Source organism: Protopterus annectens, chromosome 11.part0, assembly GCF_019279795.1.
Source record: "Protopterus annectens isolate FY-2018-M chromosome 11.part0, PAN1.0, whole genome shotgun sequence".
NCBI classification, from domain to species: Eukaryota; Metazoa; Chordata; order Ceratodontiformes; family Protopteridae; genus Protopterus; species Protopterus annectens.
Window position 1 is genome coordinate 1431834633 of NC_056745.1, and position 22422 is coordinate 1431857054.

Genomic DNA, 22422 nt, shown 5'->3' on the forward strand with positions numbered 1-22422 from the left:
GTGTTAAGAAAACAAGGATAAATGTTACAGAACTGGCCCTTGGCAGGGAACGGAAAATGAAATTAAAGAAGCTATTATAAGGAGGAAAAACATATTTGAGTATTTTAAGGAATATGAATATTTTTGTGACTTGTTTGATCTAGGGTACAGCATCTGAATTGCCTAGACATACTAAGGCTATAGTAAGTTTAACACTATTGACTGCCAAAAGAACCAATCACTAGAAAAAAGGAAACAAAAATATAAACCAACTGTTATTCAAGTACTGAATATCGCAAACAACAAAAAAGAACTGAAGGTGAAACCTTTAGAAAAGTGAGGAAATAAATTACAGAGAAATAAATGGAATTTGCGGGAACAATACAAGCAAAATAATGTTCAGCAGAAGGATTGAGGCTCAATGGAAAGCAGGAATTGAGCAATTGATGTAATGTTGGAATGCATAAAAAAGAAACCATATGTATGCTGCATGAAAACAGAAATGCTACTATGTTTTTTTCTACTAATGTATGTACACCCAATGTCAATTGTTAAAATGTGACGATTTAATAAATGTTTTTAAAAAGCAGTTAAGCTTCCAAATCAAAACGTTCCATCAAGGGATTTTATGAATTTTGGAATGAATGAAGTATTACAACAAGGCAATTATTTGGAGCTAGTATTTTCAGTAGCTTGATGGGGGTATGCCGTTTATTCAGTTTCCTGTAACATTTTATAAGGTGTACTAATACTTGTATATGTTTAAAAAACTTAATAAACTAAATTGTTAGTGAATATTCAACCACAAAATCAATATATATATATAGTTTGTTATTAAGCAAGTTGGTCCCAAAAACAAATATTATGCCAGTTAATTGCAGAGCAATTAAAGTTAATTAGTCTTGGATAAGGGATATGCATCTGACTCTATAAAACTGAAGACCCATAGTAGCTAATGAAGAACCTCATGGTTCAGCTTTTTCTGGAGATCCATGACAGTGAGAGAACCCACAGCTCACTGAATTCCAGGACTGCCTCTCTTTAAAGACCTCCCTTACTATTTAACTTTTGGGAGAGGCAGCAGTACATATGTCTTCAGGAGCATTGACAGATGTGAATGCATATGGTGCTCTGCAAGCGAGTATCCTCACTCTAGCCATCAATATCGGAATAAATATATGGAAACAACATGAGTTTATGTTGCTACAAAATGGGTACCATATACAGATCATCTCCCACAGCCTCTCTCACAGCTCTTACTTTTTATTTTGAACAGATGCACATGAGCCACGTTTCAATATCACTAAAGCGTTTCATTTTGTTTATGAGGTTAAGCAGACTCATGCTTCATGCATAAGAATTTCTCAGTACATATCTGGCAAAAGGTATTTCTCAAATCACCAAATAAAATCTAACCTCAAATCAGCAGCACTTTACTTCAGTAGAGAGGGTTTTACTATTTTCAGCATCCTGTAAGAACAGTTGAAATAATACAAAATTACAAATATAAACATCCTTGTAAACTTACAGTCTGCGCATACTCTGTGTTTCTCTTTGCCTTTCTTTAGTGTGTCCAGTTCCCTTTGAAATACTATTAGGCTGCTTTTCCTCTGTAGTGATGTTACTTGTTCCCACACGTCTGCTTCCTTTCAGGTGAGGTTTTTCACTCAGTTTGTGTTGAATATTTTCACTCACTATCTCGCCTCCTTTTCTACTACTGACACCTCTTTTAAGAAAAGCCGCATCTTTGGTACTTCTTTGCTCATCTTTTTTCTCCTCCTGACAATAGGGAATAATAACATCTTATTATTTATGCCAGTGGTATTTTTTGTATAGCTGTAAAGACACATTCATGAACAAATACTACACTATACTGAAAACATACTATCTACTGCTTTGAAAATATTACCTGCATTTGCAGCACTGAAAAAACTGCATGCAAACATTATGAACAAATTTTAAAAACATAACACTTTCACAGTTAACAAGCATGTAAAATTTCACAAACCAACCATCTTGGGGGTCAAACATATACAGACCTGGCAAATACATATATTTTAACAAACCTGAAGTAGAACATGACAAGAGGCTTTAGAACTAGACTGAACATACTTAATGATGGCACCACACACAGACAAGCATGCATTATAAAACTCTCTACAATACAAGTTAGAAGAAGAAGAAATGCTTCATGTTTTTTAAAGTATTCTAATGATTTACACAATGTAAAAAAGTTGCAGAACCCATTCCTCTGCTGTTTCTAATTCACATACAGGAAAGGACCATATCACAGTCAGAGCTGTACAAAAGGAAATCAGGTAAAAGAATATAAAAGGGGCATGTAAAATAAACATTTCCACTGAAATGCTGGTCCACACAATCCCAAGATTAAAACAAGTCCTGGTATTAATGAAGTACTTAGGAGTAGGAGTTACAAAAGGATTCTGTAATGGCAGCTAAGAATATGTGGAAAGAGACTATACAAAAAATAATGCAAAAAATGAGAAATTGCAAACCCTGTTTTATGGATACGAATAGCAAGATAAAAGCAGTGAAAATATGTTTTTAGTTCTTTAAGTTTTATATATAGGTCAGGCATATTTTTAACAACCAGAGCAGAGGTTGTGGATAGCAAATGGTAATTAATAAAAAGTTGAAAGGTTTCATCTGGGAGGGGTAAAAGGCAAGAGTCAAGTTGGATAAGCTGACCCTTCCAACAGAACAAGGTGGTTTGAAATTAGCATATTTCAGAACTAAACAGTTAAGGCTCCTATGCATAGCACATGCAGAAAGCTATAATTCAAAGTGGAAAGACATAATGATGAAACAGGGAGGAAGCTTAACAAATTAGGGCAGATTGGGATTTTGGATGCAGATCTTTAAGGACGATAACAAACATAAAGAACATTACATAAAGTAGCAGAAAGTATTCTTAGAACTAAGCCAACAAGGGAATGGAGAAAGGAGATTCTGCCAATAGGGTTGACTGCAATTAGGGATACAGAAAATGGTTAAGAGGGAATGGAATTTACTGGATAAAAATGGCAATGGAACCAAGGTATTGGGAATAAATATCTAGAGAGGGAAATGTAATAGAATGGCAAGAGACCAAGAATTCATTTGGACTGCAGGCTAGGGATTGCTTTCCCTATCAAAGACTGAAATCAGAGTATAGGCAAAGAGAAAGGAATAGGGGGAAATCCTAAGTGCAAAACCAGCACTGGTAGAGATTTTGGAATCTGGAACAGAAGCTGCTGTTAAAAAAATGATAATTAGTAGGGCATATAAAATATTGTATAATAAGTATAAGAATCAACCAGAGGAGGGTAGAAAGGATTGGGAAGAGAGAGTAGATAAGCACTTCACAAAGAAATAGTGGGAGGATATATGTATGCCTTCCCAATATGCAACAAAGTCTAGAAGATTTAGGATCTTTGCTTGGAGGTGTTTACATAGGTATTTTTGTACCCCAAGCAGACCCCAAAACATTTCTTCCTAAGGTAGACTGCAAATGTTGGATGTGTGATGAGGAGAACTATTTAATTTGGACCATATTTTTGGGAGTGTAATAAGTTGGCAGATTTTAAAAATTCCTTGCAGACTATGCCGTCAGAAATACTGGGTGAGCAAACTGATGTAACCAAGGAAAGTATTTATTTATTTTTTTGCAGTGTGAGACAGAATTGGAACTGTCTAGACATAGTAAAAGGCTTTTTCAGTTTAATTCTGGTGGCTGTCAAAAAAGCAGTTACTAGAAAATGGAAATCAAAGTCTAAACCAACAGGACTAGAAAAAGTGAATATAGTAACAGAGGTAAAAGAGCTGAAGTGGGCCTGTAGAAAAGGGTAGGAACAAATTACATAAAACATGTGAATTGTGGCAGCTATACATGCAGAATAATATTTTACAGGACGAATTAGGTTTAAGGGAAGGCAGGAACTGAATGAGCTATGTAATGTTTTACTGACAATGACTGTACATAAGATTATATGCAATATACAATGTTTGCAAATGAAAATGCATTAATATGGTGTGTGTTCTTTTATATAAATGTATGATTGCCTATGTTATAAGTGATAACTCATTAAACATGTTTCTTGTTAAAAAAAAGTTCTGCTGTTTTCCTTTCAGTCAAACAATATAAATGATACTGGTAACAAGAGCTTAAAAAGCGAAATAAAAACAGCCTTATAAATTACGCACAAACACTGCTACAGACTTTTCCCACTGCATTTACAATGTTGTTAGCAATGCATGTGTTACTGTCATAACTAGTAAGAGACAAGGTCAAGTTTTAACCCTAGTAATGATGGCACCTTGAAAATGCAGCTCTTAAGAACAATGTTTTTCTAAGACGGCCAGTGGAATACCATACAAGGTAAGCCCTCATTATTTTTATTCCAGAGTTCCAAAATATTATTGCCTCTGTTGTTTGAACTCTGACTTACAATAACTACCTCTATCTTTTAGGGGATTGCACCATATAGAACCTGAAAACCTGTTACCATGTCAGTTATCACACTTAAAATAATATAACCAATTAAGAATGTCCTTTCCCTCAGTGAACATTAGAAACTATTTGCAAAGTCAAACCTAGTAAGAAAGCATGCAGAAGATGATTGGACCTATACCTCTTTCTGCAGCTGTGCTTTGTTTTTCTCCAAAGTTAGGAATACTACCTTTAGCATTCCTACCTCGTTCTTGAACTTCTGCATATCTTGTTCCAGTTCTTCATCTGAATATCTTTTTGGTACAGAAGCTTTATGAGAGATTAAGTTATTTATAAATTCGCCATCAGGAATTTCATCGCTTTTGATGGAACCGCTTCTGGAAAGCTGGCATTCCATTTGCATGTTTGTATCTTTTTCTCCAGATGAAAATAAAGGTTTTGAAGGAAAATGCACTCTGCTTTCGGAAAGGTTAAAATTTCTGTTATCACTGCTTTCATTTGTACTGCAGCTTTGAATTATTCGACTCCCCTCTTCGGCATCAGTGTCTGCATCTGCAGCACATCCACCAGGACAGTTTCCTTCTTTAAGGTTAGTAGCTATAGCTCCACAAACGTCATTGTTTGACAAAGTACAGCGATCTTTTCTTTTATCTCCAACTACTGGCATATGAGATTCTACAACTATGACATCCTTCTCAGTTTGAGCGTTAACTTCTGGTCGGTCAAGATTTATTGACAGTTGATCCATTTGTGAAGGACAGTACAGATGATGGAGTGTTACAGAACTTTCTAAACTGGACTCTTTTTGTTCTGTGATAGGTGGCAGAAGACAAGTCAGGCAATTATTTGTATGATTCTGCTTATCTAGTTCATTAGTTTTAAAGTTATTATTCTCCGATAAATTAGCATAACGTTCATTGCTAAAGTCTTTGACAGGATCTCCTTCTAGAACATCAAGACAATGGGAACTCATTTTCTTCTGATACAGTTCTCCAAATCTCTCTTTCAGCTCTGCTGTAACGGTCTTAAAACCTGTTTTCACTTCTTCTTTTTCTTTTTCAACCCACATTTTTTCGTAACGGTCTTCCCAGGGTACTTCTTCACATTCTGATAAGTTGCTTCCCATGCTGTGTAAATCATTATGCTGTGATTCTCTGTATTCCTTCTGATGAAGAACAGCGGTTCCAATTTCAGATGACAAATGAGGCAATAAATGAAGTGATTCTAACTGATGCTTATCCTTAGGTAAGCATGTGTAGACAGAAAAATAAATCATAACATTAGTAAGTGATATTACAGTTTCATGCAATGCTTAGGGCAAAACAACACAGTTCCATAGCATTATAGGAAATGTTTTTGTTTTCTCTCCCACAAAAAAAAAAAAAAAACAATCCAACCTACTTCTGAAACATACAGGAAATGACAAAACATAAAAGTATTCTGAAGTATTCTGGTTGAAATTATTTGTATAAATATTTGAAATGGTCATTATTCCTGGTCATCCTCATGAGTATCTGGGTAAATAAAGTCATAGCAATACATCCCACTATTCAAAAAATCCCACCAAATCTTCTTGGAATAAATATCAGGATAAAAACTCACTCACAAGGACATACTAGCCCCAACATTTATAGTTTTGCAATAATACATTTTACAGTACCCATACAAAGCATCTTCTTAATGATTTATTTTATTCAAAAACAGGATAAAGTGGATAAACTGAAGCATACAGCAACTGATAAGGATAGACTGAATGCTGGTGTAGTCTGACACTAAATTTAAGGGATCTATGTCAATTGACTGATGAACAACATTGTCGAAACCCAAACTGCCGAGACCACATGATCGACAATGTCATTAATCAATCAATGGAAACAACACAAAACAATGTTTTTGCAGGGAAGCAACCCTCCCAACACCCTCTGCTAATTATATACATATATATCTATGCATCTACCTTGGAAGCTCGAAGTTTCAAAACTTCGAACTTCATATGGTCGAGACCATAGGATCAAAGTTCTGAAACTTTAAATGGTTTAAATGGAGATTGCTGTACTGTGCGGAACAGGACATTTAATGTTTTCTTCACTGTAGTGCAGTCTTGGAGTTTGCATATTTAATTAGCAGGGGGTCTGGGGATGCAGGGGGGCTGGACCTCTGCATAAACGTAAAAAAAATGTGTTTTTATTTTTTTATTGAAGTTTCAAACTTTCAAAACTTTGATGTTATGGTTTTGACCATATGAAGTTCAAAGTTTTGAAAGTTCGAGCTTCCAAAGTAGATCCTTATCTATATCTATATATATATATATATATATATCTATATATCTATATATATATATATATATATATATATATATACACACACACACACATACACACGCATACATCATATATATATATATATATATATATATATATATATATATATATATATATATATATGTGTGTGTGTAGTTTCACTTCATATTTCCGAAATGCTGAAATATCGAATTTCAGCATTTCGACAGTATAAAGCCGAAACCATCAAAACACCAATACCTCACAATCATGAACTCACAACATCGAAGACACAGCATACAGTACACAACACACAAACCATAACACCCACACCACAAAAAGTACAGTTTTGTACCTACCATAAATGTAGATGTTCGAGTGTTCACCCTGCTGCAGTCATCACACTTGGGGTTATCCTGTCGTCAGGCGGTCCCGCAGTCGGCCGGAATTCCAAAGTTTTGGTCCGGCGTCGGTTGCTGTCGTCTCTTCCCTGACGTCAGTGCGATAGGGGTATATATAATGCAACCGACGCAATTTTCTTCAGTTTTTCTTGCCCCAGATGTCAGGTGCCCCCAAAAGGTGGTCAGAATTAGTACCAAATGGAGTGAACACTGCACAAACACAAAATCCTTTCAGCTATAAGCAAATACATCAATAAGGCATAGAAGAGATTTTGCCAGTAGATCAGAGGGGATGGAGGGAGGGTAACCTGGACTGCAGCAGGGTGAACACTCGAACATCTACATTTATGGTAGGTACAAAACTATACTATGTTCATCGTGTTACCCTGCTGCAGTCATCACACTTGGGTTGAATCCCAAAGCTAAGGTAGGGGGGAGGTATCAGAGGGTTAGTGGAGGCAATAAGGCCCTGCAGAACTGCAGTGGCGAAGCCCGCCCTGGACTTAGAGTACAGAGGTAAGTGATAGTGTTTGGTAAAGGTGTGTACTGAACTCCAAGTTGCAGCTTCTAAAATTTCCTTGGTTGGAACCCCCCTGAGAAAGGCTGTAGAGGTAGCTGTTGCCATGGTAGAGTGGGATCTAATGGTAGCAGGAACTGGTTTCCCATGATGGGTATAGCAGAAACGTATGCAATGACCTATCCATTTAGAAATGGTTTGCTTAGATATAGCCTTCCCTTGAGAAGCTGTAGCATAGGATACAAAGAGCTGGTCAGTTTTTCTGAAAACCTTAGTTTTGTCCAAGTAGTAACGAAGCTGCCTGTGAATGTCCAAGGAATGCAGGAGTCTCTTACCTTTGTTCTGTGGATTGGGGAAGAAGGTGGGTAAGTGGATGGTTTGATTTAAAGCTACACTGGAAACCACCTTAGGCATAAAGGAAGGATTAGTTCGTAGAGAAACTCTGTCTTGATGAAAAATGAGGAAAGGTTCCACTGCCATTAGTGCCTGTAGCTCTGAGACTCTCCCAGCTGAAGTTATTGCTAGGAGCAGGGCAGTCTTCCATGATAGGAACTGAAGATCTGCAGAGAAAGCTGGTTCAAAGGGAGGTAGCGTTAGTTTTTCCAGAACAAAGTTGAGGTCCCATGTTGGTGTAGGAGCTCTCCTGGGTGGTCTAATGTTTTTTGCCCCTGTGAGGAACTGCCTTAGAAGAGGATGTGAAAATAAAGATGGATCCGTGTTGTAGTGAGCTGAAATAGCTGAAGCATGGATTTTAATTGAGGAAAAGGAAAGTCCTTTGTGCAACATCTCAGCTAAATACTGTAGAATGTGAGGCATGTAAGGCTGAATTGTGTCTTGGCCTTTAGCTTGGTTCCAGGCACAAAACCTTTTCCATTTGTCCGAATAAGCCTTCCTGGTGCTTGGCCTCCTGGCTTCCAGAATAACATCAAGAACTGCTTGTGAAAGAGGAGCTGGTTGGATGTTTAGTTGATTTGCCATGCAGCCAGATTTAAAGTTTTGAGCTGGCTGTGAAGAATCTGTTTGTTTTGTTGTGTGAGCAAATGGGGTATTTGAGGCAATATCCATGGTGGGCTGTGGGCCATATTTTTCAATAGTGGGTACCAGTGCTGGCGTGGCCAGTCTGAGGCTATGAGAATCAGTCATGGTCTCTCCTTTTTGACCTTCAAAAGAACCTTTGTGAGGAGAGGTAATGGAGGGAAGGCATATGCTGTCAGGTTTTTCCAACTGAAAGAGAGAGAGTCCACTTTCCAAGCTTGATGGTGGAATGTCCTTGTACAAAATTTTGTCAGTTGGTAGTTTTGAGGACTGGCAAACAGGTCTACGTCTGGAAGGCCCCATTTTTGAGTTATCATTGCAAATATTTGTGGATCTAGTTTCTACTCGTGGGGATCTTTGATGTTTCTGCTGAGGTCATCTGCCAATGTGTTCTTCTGTCCTGGCAGGAATTGAGCTTGTAACTGGACTTGGTAGGCCATAGCTGTGTTCCATAAGTTCATTGCTTGCCTGCATAGAGGGTAGGAATGTATACCCCCTTGTTTGTTTATGTACCACATTACTGTGGTGTTGTCAGTCTTTATTGCAAGTTGTCCTGGATGTAATAGATCCTTGAAGGCTGTCAGAGCTTTCTGTACAGCTAGCATCTCTTTTTGATTTATGTGCAGATTTCTTTGATCTGCAGTCCACAGGCCTTGAATGCATTGTCCTGCCATGTGTGCCCCCCAGGCGTAGTCTGAAGCATCTGTTGTGATAGTTTGCCTGGCTGGGGGCAAGGTGAAAGGCTGACCCTTGTTGAGGTGACATGCCTGTGACCACCATAGAAATTCCTGTTGTAGGAAGGGAATGAGAGATATCATTGTGTCCAAGCTGTGGCTGTGTTGAGACCATACGCTTTTTAGGTACCACTGTAATTTCCTCATATGCAGCTTTGCAAATGGTATTATTAGTATGCAAGATGCCATGAAGCCCAAAGCCTGCAGATTTTTTCTTGCAGTTAATTGGGTCTTTGATGCCATTGTCTTGAAATATTGAGTCAGTTGTAGTTGCTTGTCTGGCGTAAGATAAGCCTTCTGGGCCGTTGTATTCAAGCTGGCACCCAGGAATGTCATTTTTTGTGAGGGTACTAGTTTTGATTTCTTTTTGTTTACTGTGTACCTCAGGCAGTTTAGTAGATGCTTTACAAAGGCCAGATGATGTAAGAGAATGTCTTTGCTTTCTGCTTGGATGAGGCAGTCATCCAGGTATGGATATATTTGAATTCCTCTTTGTCTGCAGTATGCAATTACTGGAGCCAGGCATTTTGTGAAAACTCTGGGTGCAGTAGATAAGCCAAAGGGCAGTGCAGAGAATTGGTAATGGGTTGAACCTGCAATGAAACGGGGGTATCTTCTGCAACTTTGTCTGATAGGGACATGCAGGTTTGCCTCCTTGAGGTCCAACGTTACCAGCCATGCTTCCTTGCCCAACATGGGAAGTCGCTGCTGTAGTGTTAGCATCTTAAATTTGGGTACTTGTAAGTAAGTGGTTAGAATTGAAAGGTCCAGAATTGGTCTCCAGGCATTGTCCTTTCTGGGCACTAGAAAGAGTCTTGAGTGAAATCCTTGGCCTTGCTCTCAAGTAGGTACCAGTTGAATGGCTCTCATGTCCATGAGAGCTGTAATATGCTTTAGTGCCTCTGCCCATTGATTTTGTGGCAGGCTTGGCATTCCTCTTTTCATTGGCAAGGTGTGAAAGTGGAATCTGTATCCTCGTAAAATTATGTCTAGGACCCATTTGTCCTTTGTGACTATGTGCCAGTTGTCTGCAAAAGGTGCGAGTTTTCCCCCCAAGGGGGCTGCCAAGAGAGTATTGCTTGGCCAGATGAGGTGCAAGTCATTGGGTTTGCCTTCTGGTAGATTGAGACCTGTCTTCTCCTCCCTTCTGTGTTGTAGTGCCCCATTGGCAAGGTTTATACTGGGCTTGTGGTTGTCCTCTGCCCCTTGGGCGTCTGTATTTACCCCTCTGCGGTCTATCAGTGGCTGGAAAGGACCACTTTTTTGTTGGCCAGTTTCTGCTGAAGCGAGGGGGTTGTACTTGTAGGAAATCTTTGACTGTCTGCATAGATTTTGCCTTATCTTCCATTTTCTTTAAAACTTCTTCTGCTTTAACTCCAAAAAGAACATCCTGCTGTAAGGGTGCATCTAGTAGTTTTGCTTTAACATGATCAGGCAGAGTTTGTTCCTTTAACCAAGCATGCCTACGTATAACAGACCCAGTGACAGCTGCTCTGCAGGAGGCCTCCAAAGAATCAAACCCACATTGTAAGGTATGTTTGCCCACCTGCTCAGTGGCGTGCAACAGATCCTGTACTTCTTTCAATTCAGATTGTTGAGGGAGAGTGGTTATTCTTTGCTTTAACTGAGAGATTAGAAATTGCTGATACTTAAGCATATGAAATTGACAATTCAGTGCCCTCATAGCTAGTGTGGCTGAGGTGTAAACCTTTTTCCCCCACCTGTCTAGTGCTCTGGAATCCCTCTCAGAAGGTACTGGGTTTTTAGCCATAGAAGCCTTAGCCCCCTTGGGACCCTGGGAGATAGTCTCTGGGTCAGCTACTGGGCTTTTGTAAAGAAATTTGTGGGAATCAGGCACTCTGTAATATCTGTCAGGCTTAGCCGGAGCAGGAGGTAGAGAGTCTGGGTTGAAACTGGATTCTAAGTAGACATCATCCACAATGTCCAAAACTGGTGGGATGGCAAGTGGTCTGTGTTGGGGGAGTAAAAGAAACTTTCTGAGCCTTTTCTTTGAATCAGAGTAGTCTTGACCTTCCCAGTGAAAATGTTCCCTCATAGTGTGTAAAGTTTCCCCAAAGGAGTAGTCTTCAGGAGGAGAAGTTGAGGGAATAGAGTCCTCAGCATCAGAATCTTCATAAGGAGAGAAGGAATAGTCTTGGTCCTCAGAGGAGTCTGAAGAAATGGACATTTGCTCAGAGGAAGCAAAATCTTCCTCTTGTCTAGGCCTTTTGTCAGGAGGGGCCTGTGAACCCCTGATTAAAGAAATCAAATCTTCAGCCATTTTGAGCATCTGTTTCTTAGGCATAGGGCCTTGAACAGGAGACTGAAGTGCAGTGCTTTTAGATTTAGAAGCAGTGTTCGACTTAGAAAAGGTTTTAATGGTGAGAGTTGTCGGTCTGAAAACCCCTTCAGAAACCGATGGCGTTTCTGTAGCACCGACGTCTTTAGAAGCAAAGTCGTCGGAAGGGCCTGAAGTAAAAGGCTGCGTCGGCCTGGTACATTCCGTCAAAATTTCCGTAGCGGTCTCGGGTTCCAAATCTGCGGTAGTCAGGGGCTGCGTCGGAGCCTCACTGAGGACCAGAGAACCGGAGGCCGGATCAGCCGCGGCCTCGGAATCTGGCTTAGGCCTGGGCTGCCTGTCCTTATCCCTGCGTTTTTTGTGCACGCCGGTAGTCGGTTGCTCCGACGGCATGTTGTAGATGAATTTCCTACCGAAGTAGTGTAGTGCGAAATCAAAGCGTCTTTTAATAGTACGCTTATTAAACCTAGCACAAAACCGACAAGAAGTGACGTCGTGGTCTGGGCCTAGGCAAGGTATGCAATAAGAATGAAAATCCTTATGAGGTATTTGCTTCCCACAACAAATACAATTTTTAACTTTTTCTGACATCGGCCTGAGGCAAGAAAAGTTTCCCCAACGGGGTACTTAGCTTTATAGAAGACTTCGGTCTGAAATTCGAATTCGAAAATCTCAGGAGTCGGCCGACTGGCACTTGCGAACTGCTTCTGCTTCGGGCACCGCGCGGCAAGAAAGACTGGGGAAAATGGCGTCGGTTGCATTATATATACCCTGGCACACTGACGTCAGGGAAGAGGCGACAGCAACCAACGCCGGACCAAGACTTTGGAATTCCGGCTGACTGCGGGACCGCCTGACGACAGGATAACCCCAAGTGTGATGACTGCAGCAGGGTAACACGATGAACATCAATGAAATACAACACAACGCCACACAGACACACACCTACACTACACAAATGCAGGGGGGCAAGCTGCCCTGCACCTCCCACACCCCTCCTACTTATATATATACTAACTTCAAGATCGCACAAACAGTAAAAAAAAAAAAAAAAACTTCACACACAGCCAACACACACAGTCATACCTCCAACTCCCTACCCTAACCAACTCGTAAAAGTTACAAAAACACGCACACTCACTCACGTTAAACTGCAGACACCATCCCAGCCGAACACTTCCGTCCAATAACCTAAATGCATAAGCGCAAATTCGACATAGTCCTATTCGCGATTATGCACTTTCGTTATTTTGAGGTTTTGGCTTCATGGACACGAATTGCTGCAATTTGATATTTCAGCAATTTGTGTTTATGAAGTGAAACCATATATATATATATATATATATATATATATATACACACATATATATATATATATATATATATATATATCTATATCTATATACATATATATATATATATATATATATATATATATACATACACACACACACACACACACACACACACACACACATCAATTCCAAGATTACACTACAGCGGGGGAAAGGGAACATTTCCCAATGCCCACTGTAACACAATCTCAATCAAAAGAAGATGAACTGTACTGTCGATCATGTGGTCTTGACCATGTGGGTTTTGACAATATCATGCTTGGACCAAGTGAAATAGACCCCATTTAAGATATTAAAACAACATGTTCTAGGTAAAAGCTACTGCTGACCTCATAATGACAAAAGTGATGTTTTTCCTAAGAAAAGCCAATATAATGTCAGCATTCAAGACTAAACAGAGCATTTCAAGTTAACCATGATGTCTTTGTTGCAGCTGGTTAATACATACCTTCGAGGCTCAGATCTCTCCCTTACAATGTCCTACCCAACAGTGGTTACCAATACATCTAGTGCTCCTGAAAAGATTAATTCTCATTAAGTCTCACCAATTGATGAAGTGAGTTTCTCACACTGCATACATTTAGAAATAAAAATGATATATATATATTTTTTTTTGTGAGACGGAAAGCCTCTACATCCCCATAACGATAACAATCAATTCCAGGGTTGCGGCAGCTTGGGGACTGAATAAATTGCTCTCATCCATGCAGGACCCAAAAGTTTTATCAGATTTATAAAAGACCAAATACTTCTGACCATACTAACATCAATCAAATAATCTCACTTGAGGCAAATGTAAGGATTTATTCTATGCCTTCATTTTCTGTCATGCATTACCTATTTATATTTGCCAGGGATTATACTTGTTTTGCAGTTAGACATTCCTAGATCCAGAAGCAGAACACTTTGAAAGTGTTACAGCTCAATGAATGACTTTTGTAATCTTACAGCCTTCATTTGTTGACATTTTATTTTTGATACAAATAGAGGTGTAATAACCCATGTCAATATATATTAAATCAAGGATACATTGATTTAAAATATACACAACTCTAAACCATAAGAAAGTCATACCAGGCTAAATGCCTAAAAAATGATCTGAGCAGTTTTTAGTATAATCAGTGGTTTGCAACCATCGCTGTGGATAAAAATTTCTCTGAATACTACATTAAAACTGCTAATTCAAACTGCTCATTCAGCAAGCAAGAAGACAGAAATGATCTCAATCCTGCATACTGCAAACTGAAATGGACTAGCAGCTACAGCTGAAATTGTTACCTCAGACAACAAGGCGATGACTACAAAGTACAAAATGAATAAACCGAGGAGCACAGTAAATGCTGTACCACTTTCTGTGATGGCCTTGCTTGAAAAAAAGACCTGAAAAACTTTAAATGGAGACCCTTGAGATTATCATTATGGCCATAAACTTATGAGTAACTGGTATCACTGAGAAAGTGAGTAACTATTCACAACATCAAGAAAGTAAAATGATAGCTGGAAAGACATACTACTATGCTAAAATCGAAGCCTGCAATGTACTGCACTGAGTTTTGTTATAGATTGTTTACTTTGTTAATAAATTCTGTTCAGGGCATCTATCATGCAGTTTATGGCAGATTATAATAGAAATCTAAAGTGTGAGCTGTACAGTAATCTCACAAAAGCAGTAGACATCACAGACTTCAAGAAAGATTTGTTCTGAGCATTCTTATTTATCAAAAACAGTTACTGTATAGCCAGGAGAAATAAAGCATGAGTGGTTGGTTCCAGTGGCACTTCAGAACGAGATCAGTGGGAAGCTTGCTCGGGTGGTGAGCAAATTTAAAAAGCAGAACATCTTTTTTCTGAAGACTATGAAAAGAGTGGTGACTGGAATAGTAGAAACAGGAGATGTGCACTCTCCTAAAGATTGTGAGAAGAGTGGTGAGTGGAATTGTAGAAACAGGAGATGTATACTCACCTGAAGATTGTGAAAGAGTGGCTAATAGGATCCTGGAAACAGGAGATAAGTATTCACCTGAAGATTGTGAGAAGAGTGATGAGTGGGACCATGGAAACAAGAGATGTGTACTTACCATATCAGCTAATCTGTAAGAGGCAGCTCCTTGGTGGGTGTATGAAAGGGAATTCAGTACAGATCTATTTTCTTTTAAGCTCCCATGTTTTGGTGTGCTCTTGCCTGCTTCTAACACATGCAATGATATCATGTTCTAGACTGGGACAGCTCATGAAGCCCTAGTACCAAAAGCCTGCCCTCAAGCACTGTACAAGCACAATCTGTAAATCAAGAGAACAATAAAGAAAACTGTATTGTACAAAGACACAGCAATGTACAGTGATCTAGGGATAAAAGTTATTGATACTGTCTTGATGGAGGCAACAAAAAATATTCTGAACTGAAACATTAAGTGCGCAAAATGGCCACTGCAAAGGATTTAAGTAGCCAAGAAAAGAAAGAGAGCAAAGAACAACAGAAACATAGAAATATGACAAACTGAATGCGGAGATCCAAAAAGCAGCAAGACAAGATAAGGAGGCATATTTAAATAAAGAGGGCACAGAAATGGAAGAATATAAGAGAAAGCAAAGGACAATATCTCTTCAAGAAAATTACCAATATTAACGGACACTTCTAAGAAAAATGGCCATGATAAAAGATAGGAGGGACCTAGCAGAAGATATTAGAAAGAGGTACATGAACATACAGGATAACTATATTACAAGAACCCTTACATCACTGATACGTATGACGGTATGTTTTCCGTTCCACAGCCAGACATCCTGAAGAAAAGTCAGATTGGCATGAAGTAATAGAATTCCAGCTAAATGGTTTAAAAGCCAGCAAACTAATGCTGTTACAATGTCACTTCGAATTTCGCAACATAACTGGAAAACACAATGGCAATTGGCCTGGAAAAGGCAAGTTTAAATTCCAATTCCATGCAAGGACAATGCTAAGGAGTTCTCAAATTATAGAAATGCATTTATTTCACAAGCTAGCAAGGTGCTTTTCTAGATTGTACAAGCTACAGTCCAGTATTATAAAAATTGAAAAAATCTCAGCTATTCAGATTTACAAGTTGGTTTTAGAAGGGGTAGAGGCACCAGACATAAAATGGTTACCATCCAGTGGAAATTGCAGAAAACAAGGGAGTGCCAAAAGAATATTTTTTCACTTCTGTTTTACCTGTAACTCTAAAGGTTTTAGGTGTGTGGACTATAACAAACTGTGGCAAACTCATACAGAAATGATGATACCAGGTCACCTTATTTGTCTCCAGAAGAATCTGCACACAGAATAAGAACTGATAGTTCCAACCAAAAATGGAATAACTGACTGGTTCAATATTAGGAAATGAGTGAGACAAAGGATGTATATTATCATGCTACTGACTTAATTCATATCCTGAATATATCTTTGGAAATCCTTGCCTAGATGAATGAGATGCTAGAATCAAAACTGCCTGGGGAAACAGTAACTTTAGATATGCAAATGATACCACTGTGATGAACAAACGTGAGGAAGTGTTGAAAAACATGTTGATGAAAGTGAAAACAGAAAGCACAAAAAATGACTTTCAGTGCAACTTAAACAATATATTATCCTGTCTTATTAATTCTTAGGTAATAAGGTGTAAACCGTAAAAGAAACGACTGTGGCAAAAGAGTTTGCAATGGTGAAATTTCAAAGCAAGCAATGGAAGTAGCTACAATCCTCCTAAAATGACGTTTAATAACAGTATTGTTGAATGGCCAGTGAGTTTTCTAAGGACAAAAGACAATGCGATTAGCAATCTGAATGGAAAGGGTTTGCTTGGAGAAATCTATCCCTCTTTCCTTGAAGCAAAGGGAAAAAATAACTGTTCTCATTAAACAGTTAAACAACTTCTTCTTCCGGCTTTTCCTGGTTAGGGGTCGCCACAGCGGATCACTTGTCCGCCTATGACTGGCAGTGGAGTTTTACGATGTTAAGTTGCCAGCCCGGCGCCCAACCTTCCACAGAAGGCTCACACATGCATGTACTCACGCCTAGGGCTGATTTAGAGTGTCCAATCCACCTACAGCATGTCTATCTATAATGCGAAGGGCCATTTATTCCTTAGCTCCTGTCTCACAAAGAAAACAGGAATATGAATGGATTGGTTTAAGGACAGCTCTGACACTATTTTGCAACAAGAAACATTAACCAATTTTTAAGGATACTCAATCCTTATGAAAGAGCAGATATGATTCCCACAAAATCAGGGCCAGAAGCTCACAAATTCTTTAAGCAGATGTGAAAAGGGGTCATCACGGGGGGGGGGGGGGGGGTGAAGATGCAGAACACCATAAAGAATAAATTCCTTAGCTGGAGCAAAATCACAGTGTTACTCTCCAGTAGGATAAAGTGGACAGATATGCATAAAACATACACCAAAATACTGTAATAAATGAGACACAAATTGTATAAGTGCCTCAGGCAGCTTAGAATAAAAGGCATAAACATTACTCTGCAGAACTGTGAGCATGTCTTTGCCCAAAAGGAAACATTACTCTGCAGAACTGTGAGCATGTCTCTGCCAAAAAGGAAACATTACTCTGCAGAACTGTGAGCATGTCTCTGCCCAAAAGGAGAACCAGTTAACTAATCAGGATAAGTATGTAAAGCAGAAAGGTTAGTGGTAGCTAAAATCCCCTTTGAAACCATACCAGAAGGTGCAATGTAATCAATAGAGCTAAAAACAAAGCCGCACCAAGTGCTACAGGAATATGTTGTCCCAATTTCGGGTGGGGGAGTGCATGTTCCTGGCTTCCTACAGGATATACTATATTGCAATGGACCTGAAAGCCTGAAACTATATCCATCTTGGTCAGCAGGGACAATGAGGGCATGCTTTGGTCTTTCTTCTCTAAATTTTATAAGGTGTGGAATGAGATGGAATGGTGTAAAGGAGGTGGAAAGGCATTCAAGAATCTCTCCTGAAACAAAAAAAAATGGGGCCACCTTCAACTCCCTTTTGTCTGTTACAATTAGCGGAAGATGGGCAGGAAAACATTCTCTTGTGCCGCAAATACACTGACTTCCTTGATGCCCCACTCCCAGAAATAAAATCACAAGACAAAACTCCTGAATCCCCAATCAGGAGGGGACTGCAAGAGAAAACAAAAGTTAGGTAACTGTCATAATTACAGATCTGTGTTGCCTGCTTCCACCCTTCCCAATCTTATGAGTCTTCAGATCCAACCATGGATCAGACTTTAACCATAATTCCCTCCTGTCCCCAACATTACTTCAGATCGACTTTGCCCATAAACTCATAACAACTAAGACACTATACATAAAAAAAGATTCCTTAAGAACAATATTTTGCTTATATTCTGCTCTGGAGCTGAAACAGCATGTGAATTGATCCAGGAAACAGGCCATACTGTCATACAAGAAACCAATATAATGATCTCAAAAAGCTGGAAGGGGGAGGAGATGGGAAGTTGTGGAAGAATGGAAGCAGACAACACAGATCTATCATGTCAAGTACATAACTCTTTTTTATCTGATAATGTCTCTTACATCCATTCTTCTAAGTATGGGACACAGTCCCCTGCTTATGAAGTCTTGGGGTGGTCTCATGCAAGGGTATTCTGAGGGCGGCTGAACCAATGGAAGCTCTGTCTCTAGAGAACAAATATAATTCATAATGAGAAATGAAACTATGAACATAAAACCAAGATGCAGTTGCACAAATATCATCAACAGAGGCTTTTGAGAAAAGGCGGTAGATGTAGGCACAGATCTAGCTGAATGAGCTTTGATGAGTTTGGGCAGGATCAGACCCTTCTTTTTGTAAACATACAAGATGCAGTCAGGACAGCCATCTGGATAAAGTTACTTTAGAGACTCCTTGTCCCAGTTTAGCTTTTTTTTACACTTGAGAAAGCTGTTTTAATTCACTGAACTCTGACTTTAAACAATTGTTTATAATGGTAAACTACAAACTGTAGGATTGTCTTTCTATCTGATGATCTATTCCCATTTCTATATTGCCATGATGAATCTTTTTTTTCCCAAACATCTTTATTAAATTTTCACAAATGACAAAGGCAGACTTACATTTATATAAATGAAAAACACACAAAATGACACCACTTTAGTTGCAAACAGTTTATATCACAGCCACCACTGAAACAACTGTAGTTGCAAACATTATACATCACTTATAAACAATCCAGTCATTGTCAGTTAAGCATTATATGGCTCATTCAAATCCTGCGTCTTAAACCTCATTCCTGCTCTGCATATATTGTTCCCACAATTCCCATTTTTCCTATGTAGTTTGTTCCTTCTCTTTTCTAAAGATCCCAATTCCAGTTGTTTTATCTCTGTTACTATACTCACTACTTCTAGTAAAGTTGGTCTACACTTTGATTTCCATTTTCTAGTAATTACTTTTTTGGCAGCCACCATACCTAAACTCAACAAGGCTTTATTATGTCTAGGCAATTCCAATTCTGTAGCATAACTCAGCATAACAAAAAAATCATCTCCCCAGTCAGTCCACTCCACTCACCCAGCATCTCCGATAGAATGGTCTGCGGGGAATCCCAGAAGTCTGCCAGCTCAATGCACTCTCAAAGAATATGTTCCCAGCTACCTCTTTCTTGCCTGTCACACTTCCAACATTTGCTATCCACCTGAGGAAAAATTCTCTGGATTCTACTTGGGGTATAGAAATACTTATGCAAACACCTCCAGGCAAAGATCCTAAATCTTCTAGACTTTGTTGCATATTTGGGAGATATACATATATCCCCCATTGTCTCTTTGTGAATTGCTTATCCACTCTCTCTTCCCAATCCTTTATAAGCTCCTCTGATTGATTCTTATAATTATCAGGCAATATTTTATAAGCTTTACTAATTATTCCTTTATAAACGGCAGCTTCTGTTCTAGATTCTATTAAAAACACTACTTCTGCTGGTGTTTCATTTAGGAGCCCCCTATTTCTTTCTCTTTGCCTATACTCTGACATCAATCCTTGATAGAGAAGGCAATCTCTAATCTGCAGTCCAAATAAATTCTTGACCTCCTCCCATTCTATTATCTTTCCTTTTCTAGTTATTTACTCCAAATACCTTGGTTCCTTTGGCAGTTTTCTCCAATAAATTCCAGCCCCTTCTTGTCTATTTACTGTATCTCTGACCACAGTCATCCCTATTGGCAAAATCTCTTTTCTCGTGCTAGTTTGGTTCTTAGAATACTTCCTGCTATTTTACGAATATAATGCTCTTGTTTGATTTTGCTTGTTCTTCTAAAGAGTCTGCATCCAAAATCCCAATCTCTCCTTATTTCTTGAGCTTCCTCCCTGTGTCAGCATCATTCCTTTCCACTTTGAATTACAGCTGTCTGCTTGTGCTATGTATAAGAGCCTTAACTGTGCTGCTCTAAAAAGTCCCAGTTTAGCTTTAGAGAACAATTTAAATAGTTGACCAGACTTTCAAATTTTCTTGGTAGAGTGGAAATAAAAATTAAGCTGACCAATCACGTGCAGCAGATGCAGAATGGACTCCCCTTTGTTGGTAAAACTAGTAAAGAAACTGGCAGATGATGGGTTGGTTTAATGAAGTCTCAGTAGTTACTTTAGGAATGAAAGATGCATTTGTCAGGTAAAACAGGCTCTGTAGTTCTGATACTCTCCAGGCTGAGGTGACTGTTACCAGAAACTTGAAATTCTCCTTGCCAGCAGGTTCAAAGGGATGTTTAGTAATAGCTTGTAGCATCATAATTGTCTCAAGGAGGGTTGGGTTCCTTAAGGGAAGACCTACAAAGAAAGGTGCCCATTAAGAAGGCCTTGGATAATTTAAGAGAGGCGATGGATGATTTGTTTTCCCCGGTATGTAAATTTGAGATGGCAGCAAGTTGGACTTTATGGTAGAGTAACTGGATCCTTCATGAAAAAGGGAAATCAGGAAGTCTAAAACGGCTGAAGAGGAACCTAAAATGGATCCAGATTCCTTTGAGAGACCAAAATAGAAAATCTTTTCCATTTGCTTTTGTAAATCTTCCTGGTAGATGGTTCTTTGGGATGACAAATGAATGTGGATTACTGGGAAAGAAAGCCTGGACTAACTAGCCATCACTGCAATTGGAGATACCAAGTGGTTAACCTGAGGGCTTGAATACCTGGGTGATGCATTTCAGATGGGTGAGAGAGAAGATCTGGACAGGGAGCCAGCACCCACGTGGGATGTATCAAATGAGGCCAGAGGAAGGGAAACCACACCTGTTGAGGCCAGAATGGAGCAAGGAGAATGGCGTGGCCTTCCTCCCAGATGCTTTCTGTAAGAATTTTGAAATGACAGGGGTCAGAGGAAACATGTACAGGAGTCTTGGCGGCCAAATGCGGGTCAGAGTATCTCTCGGTGGCTTCCCCTCTTGGAGGATTAGGGCAAAGAAAATCTGCTCTGCCAATGTTGAATTGAGGGACCATTCATGAGGCAGAAGGACAGACGTACTCAACCTGTACACCAAAACACTGGATGTCCCTGGAACGTGCATTGCTACTATCAGAAATTGAATGGAAAATATCACCCATTGCCACACCGTCATAGCTTCTCGACATAAGGGAGAGGATTGTGCTCCCCCCTTGCTTGTTGATGTACTAGTCTACAAACATGTTGTCTATCTGAATGGATTCCACTCCTATAGGAAGGGAGTCTGGAAAGGCCTGCAATGCTAAAAGGACTGCCCTCATCTCCAGAACAGTGATGTGAAGACTGGTCTTGGAGTGGGATCACATACTTTGGATAGTCAATCCACTGCAGTTCCCCCACCCCAGCTGGTAGGTGTCTGTGGTCACTGTGGTCTTGTGAAAGGGAGGGATAAATGGATGACACTGAGAAATTTCTAGGAACTTGAGCCACCATAGTGTGTGCATCCTGCAAATGTCTATTAGTCGTACTTGAAAAATTATAGGTTAATGTGTGAGAGACCCCTGTACTGAACATGTCCACTGGAGAACCCTTGTGGTATCTGGCAAAGGGAACCAAGGTAATAGTGACAGCCACAGATCCCAAAAACTGACAAATCAGCTTTGCAGGAGGCGTCTGACAGGAAAGACTGTGGAAGGGCTTGACTGCGTATGTCTATCAAGCTGTTCTCTGGGAGTCTCGAAATATGGCATATCACATTCAGGTGAGCTATAAACTCTACTGTATGTACAAGAAGAAACTGGGACTTTTTCATGTTCACTGTGATACCCTGTTGCCAATAAAGGTGGAGCAAGGAGTCCCTGGCATGGATGAGAAGATTCTTGGTAAGAACAGAAATTAGACATTTGTCTAAGTATGGCAACACAAAGAACCCTTGCAATCTGAGATGAGATGCTACCACCAA

At 39.4% G+C, this 22422-nt stretch overlaps 1 protein-coding gene across 7 annotated transcripts in view; it reads right to left on the reverse strand.

The window, feature by feature from the left end:
• The window catches only part of LOC122815888 (ankyrin repeat domain-containing protein 26-like), a 2190206-nt gene that overhangs the window by 1256834 nt on the left and 910950 nt on the right, over positions 1–22422 (reverse strand). For 5 of the 7 annotated variants that reach the window (XM_044088728.1, XM_044088731.1, XM_044088729.1 and 2 more), the window contains 2 exons: positions 4611–5669; positions 1508–1758 (listed from right to left, as the gene is read on the reverse strand). In XM_044088728.1, the coding sequence (XP_043944663.1) occupies positions 1508–1758; positions 4611–5669 (1310 nt within the window). The remainder of the gene's footprint in view (positions 1–1507; positions 1759–4610; positions 5670–22422) is intronic. The other 2 variants (XM_044088730.1, XM_044088734.1) reach the window with 2 other exon arrangements.